Genomic DNA, 6,187 nt, shown 5'->3' with positions numbered 1-6,187 from the left:
GGCCAAGGGCGCGCGGCAGCCGCGCCGCGCCGGTCCCAGCGCCCGCCCGCCCGCCCGCTGCCGCCGCACGGCCTCCTCCGCGGCGGCGGGCGCGGCCGCACGATGCCGGCCGACCTGATGGAGAAGAGCAGCGCCTCGCCCGTGGCCGCCACCCCCGCCAGCATCAACGCGACGCCCGATAAGCCCAAGACGGCGGCGGAGCACCGCAAGGTAAGGGCCGGGCCGTGCCGGGCTGTGCCGGACCGTACCGTACCGGGCTGTGCCGTGCCGTGCCGGGCGCTCACCGCCGCTCTCTTGCAGTCGTCCAAGCCCATCATGGAGAAGCGGCGGCGGGCGCGCATCAACGAGAGCCTGGGGCAGCTGAAGACGCTCATCCTGGACGCGCTGAAGAAGGATGTAAGCCGCGGGGGGGAGCCGGGGGGGGCAGGGGGTGCCGGGGGGGAGCCGTGCCGGTGTGAGCAGCCCTCTGCCCGCAGAGCTCGCGGCACTCCAAGCTGGAGAAGGCTGACATCCTGGAGATGACCGTCAAGCACCTGCGGAGCCTGCAGCGGGCGCAGATGACCGGTGAGAGATGGGGCTGGGGGCGGGAGGCAGCTGGGGTGCTGTGCATGGGGTGCTGGGCGGGGGGTACCGGGGTGCCCGACCCCATCCGTGTGCCGTGGGAGCGCCGTGCTGCTGCCCTGGGTGCTCCCTGCTGCACCCTGCATGCGTGATTCTGGTGCTGGGAGGGCTCTGGTGCCCGCTGCCCAGGGGTGCTGGGGGGGGTGTGCTCACAGGATGGGTCCCCCGGTGCTATGGGGTGTGGGGGCGCAGCAGGGGTCTCTACTCGCCACCTGGGTTTGAAGTGCTGGGGCGTGCGGTGCTCTCTGCATGGATCCCCCTGCCCCAAGGGGGGCTGCAGGGTGTGATGCGGGGGGCTGTGCAGCCCGCTGACCGCCCCGTGCCCCTCTTGCCCCGCAGCCGCACTGAGCACAGACCCCACGGTGCTGGGCAAGTACCGCGCCGGCTTCAGCGAGTGCATGAACGAGGTGACGCGGTTCCTCTCCACCTGCGAGGGCGTCAACACCGAGGTGCGCACCCGGCTCCTGGGCCACCTGGCCAGCTGCATGACCCAGATCAACGCCATGAACTACCCCGCGCCCCCTCCGCCGCCCCCGCTGCCGCCGGCCGCAGCCTTCGGGCCACCCCTGGTGCCGCCGGGTGGCGGCGCGGGGCCGCTCCCGGGCATGCCCTGCAAGCCAGGCACCGACGCGGCCAAGGTGTACGGCGGCTTCCAGCTGCTGCCCGCCTCCGACGGGCAATTCGCCTTCCTCATCCCCAGCACCGCCTTTGCCCCCGGCGGGGCCGTGCTGCCCCTCTACGGCGGCCCCCCCACGGCTGCCACCGCTGCCTCGCCGCCTGGCCCGCCACCCGGCACCGCCGACTCGGTGTGGAGACCCTGGTGAGGGTGGCGGGCACCGGACTGGACTGAGCATCGCGCCCCGTGCTGCTGGCACGGCTGTACATAGGTTATATGTTCATATTGGATTGTGCCTTTGTACCATAGCACTCCCTCAACAGCGTTTCGTGTTTTACACGAGATCTTTTTTTCTCCCTTCCCTCCCCTTCCTTATGTGACACCAAAGATCTTTTTTTTTTTTTTTTTTTGAATGCTCTTAAAATAAAAGTCTCTTCCATTTTGGAAGGCCTTTGGAGATAAGTCGGAGTGCTGGCGTGTGTGCGTAGGAGGGAGCCCGGCTCCTGGTTTGCTCCCGGCTGCCCGTGGATTGATTGTGCTGCTGCTGTCAGTCAGACCCTCTGCCCCTCGGCCGCCTTCTGAAACCACCCAGCCCCTCTCCCTGCCCCCAGGGCAGATGTAATTACTGCTTCCTTGGGAGCAGTTCAGCTGATCAGACTTGTTAAAAAGAGCTTATGTTTGCAGAGCTGGTGAATGCGCTGAGGGAGGCACCTCCGCCCTCCTGGCTCCCGGGGCTGGCCGCAGTGGAGCAGCCCAGGTAAAGTGAGACGGATTCGGCACGGAGCCCGGTGCCCCGGCCCCGAGGTGGAGCTGCCTGCGGGAGCCTCCTGCCCGGACCCCGAGGGGCCCGCTCCCCTGCCGCGGTGTAAATCACAAGTGACTCCCTTCCGTTGATTTACAGAAGGGTGCCTGCCAGCGGCTCGTGTTACAGAAACGCCGGGCTCTGCGGGACAAACTGACACAAGGGCTCCGTCTCCAGGCTGACAGGCTGCAGCAGGCGCTCGCGCGGCGCTGGGTACCACCACCACCACCTGGACTTGAAAGCGCAGAGCCCTTCCCAGCCCTGGGCGCGAGGCAGGCTGTGCTGGATGATTAATGCTCTGCATGTGGTTTTGATAGAGTCGGGCATTTCCTCTGCTTTAATATGGAAAACACATGTCAGGGGGAGCGATGTGGGGCTGCGCGGACTGCCTCCCCTCCTCACTGCGAGTGGCAGCTGACCCCTCTGCCTTGGTCATGCCCCATTTCCAGGCAAGATGCGAGCCCTAGATAGAGGCAAGCGGTAGTCTCAGGTTACAGCTTGCATCACCCTTCCTAACAAGTCCTAACTCAGAGCGGACAGCTTTAAACCGTGCCAGGATCCACTGGGGATTCCTTCCAAATCCCGCCGCAAAAGCTTGTTGGGTTTTGCCTGGCTCAGCCAGGTGCTTGACTGCAGCCAGGTGCTGGGGAAATGAAAGCCGTGGAGAGCAGGGGAGCAGGCAGATGAAACCTGCTGGGCTGCGGAGCCCTCCCTGCCCCCTGTGTACAAACATAGCCTCCTGTTCTGAGACGCTCCCTGGGATGGATTTTGGAGGGGGAGGCAGGGGGACGTGTCTGGGATCCGTCCCTGCAGGGCTCGCTAGTGAGGACGTGGCTGGTGATGGTTGTCTTCTACAAGCGGCTGCAGAGGATGATCTCCCGAGCACCTGGGTGATGAAGAACGTTCCTCTCTCCTTTTTTTTTTTTTTAGATAATTTTCCCTCCTGAATCTCCTCGTGCCTTGGCAGCTCTGTCTTACTGCTGCCTTCACGGTGGCTGCAAGGCTTGGGGATACCGGATTTGCTGCCTCCAGGCAGGCGAGCAGCCTGCCACCGGCTGCAGCTCGCCTCGCTGCGCTGCAGGTAACGTGGGCAGGCCTGAGCCCACCTTGTTTTTGGGAAAACACCGGTGGGACCTGTCCATCTGGGAATCTCACCACGGGGCTGTAGCACATCACCTGCCACAGCCGGGCAGAGGCCACCCCTTCCTTTGGAGCAGTTGGTTTGGGAAGCACATTAAGAAAGGGCTTTGCGGTAGGTTCGTGGAGAACATAGAGCAAATCCAGGAGTGAAAGACAAGACAAACCCATTTGCTGATGGAGTTTAAGTAGCCTAGCATAAAGCAGATATGCCGTGCTCGTACCGGTTCCTCCAAAGCTTTGTGTTTGTTCTATCCCACCGCCTGTTGACATGAGAGATCTGCTTGAGTCTGTGCGATTTGAGGGGATCAGAGCAATTCCCAGGAGCCGTGCTCTTGATGCCAGCTCACTCAGACCGTGACAAATTTGGATGACAAATAGGGCTGGGGGTCCGTGGACCTGTAAGCTCAGGAGTTGCCCTTCAGGTACAGCAAGTGTACCTTTGCCCTCGATCACGCTGATGCCGTGGGATGAGCTTCAATGGGAAGGGAGGGACGGGCTGCTGAGGAGGGACAGGGTGAAGCTGCTGAATGGGGGCCTCTCGCTGAGGACTGTCACTGCTGGAGGCCTCGCAGACGCCTCCCTACAAATGCCAGGGGGGCTGCACAGAGCCACCGAGCAGAAAACCCCCTGAGCGTCTCCGACCCTTGCTGCTGATTGCACTCCAGCTCACTTCTCTGCCGCCGGGTGCACGCACACGTGCCGCACACCTGCCCGCAGCCCCCAGCACCCGCCGTGCCCCCAGCACCCGCCGTGCCCCTGCCCTCGCCTCCCCGCCTGCCCCGCAGCCGCTCGCTCCCGCCGGGCGCTGCCGCCCACCCGGGAAACCTGTCATTAAAGTCAATTAACTTTTCCCACACTCCTCGCGAGCGGCGCAAAACCCCTCCTCGCTTCCTCCTTGGCTCTTAAGTGCTACCATATGGCACGGGCCCCGGCCCCCCCGCGCCCGCCCTGCCTTTGATTCCAGCCAGACAGCCCCGGCTTTATGATTTAAGCCGAGAGAGCCCTCGTACCAAGCCCTGGGCCGCGCTGCGGCCAAGGTGGTTTTTTTAGCAGGCAAGGCTGTTTTCTGGCAGGAAATGAATAGCTCCCAGATGAGCTCAGGAACCTGAGAGGTCGTGAGAAAGGAGCGAACCCCCGGCGCGGTGGCGGGCTGCCAGGCGGCGGGGAGGGAGGGAGCGCGCCCGCGGCACACGAACCCGCTCCGGCCCCCGCTGCCGGCAGGCGCCGTGGCCCAACGCCGGCCGAACGCCTCCGCACGCCGCTCTGCACGGCCTCGGCCACCCGGCACAGGCCTCGGCCTCGCTCGTGCCAGGGGCCGCCGGCCGGCCTTGGGCTGCCATCCAGGCCTCCAGCCCCGGGGGACGGTGGAAAAGCAAGCTGGCGGCACGGCTGGGGAGTTTTTGCAGGGGGGGATTGAGGGTGGGCAGTGTGCGGGGGACCCCCCACACCAAGCTGGGGGTGATCCCGCTGCCCACCGCGGTGCTCGGGGACGGGATGCTCCAGCCCCATGGCTCCCAGGTGGGGTGCAGGCGGAGGGGCCCGATCCCCCCCCGGCCCCTGCAGCCACCCAGCAGCAGCGCCCGCCTTCACTCCGCTGCTGCCCCCGGGGCAGGGTGGGGAAGGGGACCTGTGATTTACAGGGGTGACATGTGTTTTACTTAAAACAAGTCAAACAAAAGCCTGGTTTGTTTTGCGGAGCGCAGACTTCCTGGTGGGGTCAGCCCAGACAAATGACTCCGCTCCGTTTCATTAAACATTTGCGGCCGGCCACGCCATCAGCTGGTGCTCAGGGCCGCGTTCCCAGCTGGGATGGGGCACGGGGGAGAAGCCGTGCAGCTGGAGCCTTGGGGTCCCTGTCCCCCCAGCCGCTGCACTGTGTCCCCATGGCCAGCAGCGTCCCCAGCCCAGCTCAGCTGTCCCCGCTGGACACAGCCACATTGCTGCCGCACGGGGACAAACCACGGGAACCATCTGCGGGGGCGAGTGCTCCATGCCCTGGTCCTGGTGATTTCAGCCACACAAAAGCAGCACCCCACTTAAATCAAAGCAGCATTTCCATACAGACCTGCCAGCATCACAGCGTGGGTGGGACTGGGACAGCCTGGAAATACAAAGGGGACACACAGTGCCCCTGATGCCATTGCTGGGACAGGGTCACCCCGCAGGTGACACCCTGCAGAGCCACGTCTCCCAGCCCCGGGGGCAGCACGGGGTGCACCAGGGTGTCCTGCAGCCTTTCCAAGGGCACCCCCAGTTCTGTCAGTGCTTCTGGCTGCCGTGCGTTGGGAGGTCAGAGTGCTCCCGGCAGCGACGTGGGGCTGCGGCGGCTTTTCCTGCTGCAGAAGATGGGCTGCGGTCCTGTTCTCTGGAAACCATTATGAGTTCTCGAAACCGTAAAACAATCTGGCTGCTCTCTCTCCTGCTGACGTTGGAAATCTGGACAGTGTTTGTACCGAGAGAGAGGCAGGAGGATGTAAAGACACATGCCGAATCCTGCAGCCGCGTATCGTGCCTGGCTCCGGCTCCGCAGCCCCGCTGCAGCCCCGGCACAGGCGCAGCCTTGGCAGTGCTGAGGCGTGTGGGTGCCAGCGAGGGGAGGCTGGCTTGGGCCTGAGCCCACCGCAGCCCCGCAGCATCCTCCCTGGGGCCAGTGACTAATAGAAAGTAGGACCAAAACACGCTCGTCTCGCCAAGCTCGGGGAGTATTTGGCTCTGTTTGCAGCTCCAGCATCAAGCTGAGCCCCATCCCCAGCTCCATCGGCAACGCACTCGGCTGCAGGCCTGGAGGACAACCTGCCCTCGTCCCAGCAGGGAAATTAATTGTTTTAGGGGCAGAGAGCACGTGGCCCCTTGCACCCAGAGATGCAATTGCAGCGTGTGAATGAGGGGCGACACCGGAGCTGTTCCTAGATGGAGGAGGGGCTGGGGCATCCTTCAGAGCTGCCCTTCTGAAGGCATCCACACACAGGGCCAGGTTCTTACTGGTGCAAACTGGAGCTGTTCTGCTC

General features: G+C 64.2%; 1 protein-coding gene across 1 annotated transcript in view; it reads left to right on the top strand.

Annotated features, from left to right (window-relative positions):
* Window positions 1–1,699, top strand: part of HES1 (hes family bHLH transcription factor 1) — a 2,223-nt gene extending 524 nt beyond the window's left edge. The window contains exons 2-5 of the mRNA XM_035334840.1: window positions 43–210; window positions 301–396; window positions 477–564; window positions 961–1,699. Coding sequence (XP_035190731.1) covers window positions 103–210; window positions 301–396; window positions 477–564; window positions 961–1,445 — 777 coding nt within the window. The 5' untranslated portion in view covers window positions 43–102 and the 3' untranslated portion in view covers window positions 1,446–1,699. The remainder of the gene's footprint in view (window positions 1–42; window positions 211–300; window positions 397–476; window positions 565–960) is intronic.
* Window positions 1,700–6,187: the final 4,488 nt, after the last annotated feature.

This window comes from Oxyura jamaicensis, chromosome 9 (genome assembly GCF_011077185.1).
Source record: "Oxyura jamaicensis isolate SHBP4307 breed ruddy duck chromosome 9, BPBGC_Ojam_1.0, whole genome shotgun sequence".
In the NCBI taxonomy this organism is placed as follows: Eukaryota; Metazoa; Chordata; class Aves; order Anseriformes; family Anatidae; genus Oxyura; species Oxyura jamaicensis.
Note: the sequence above shows the minus strand (reverse complement) of the source record. Positions and strands in the feature narration are given on the sequence as shown.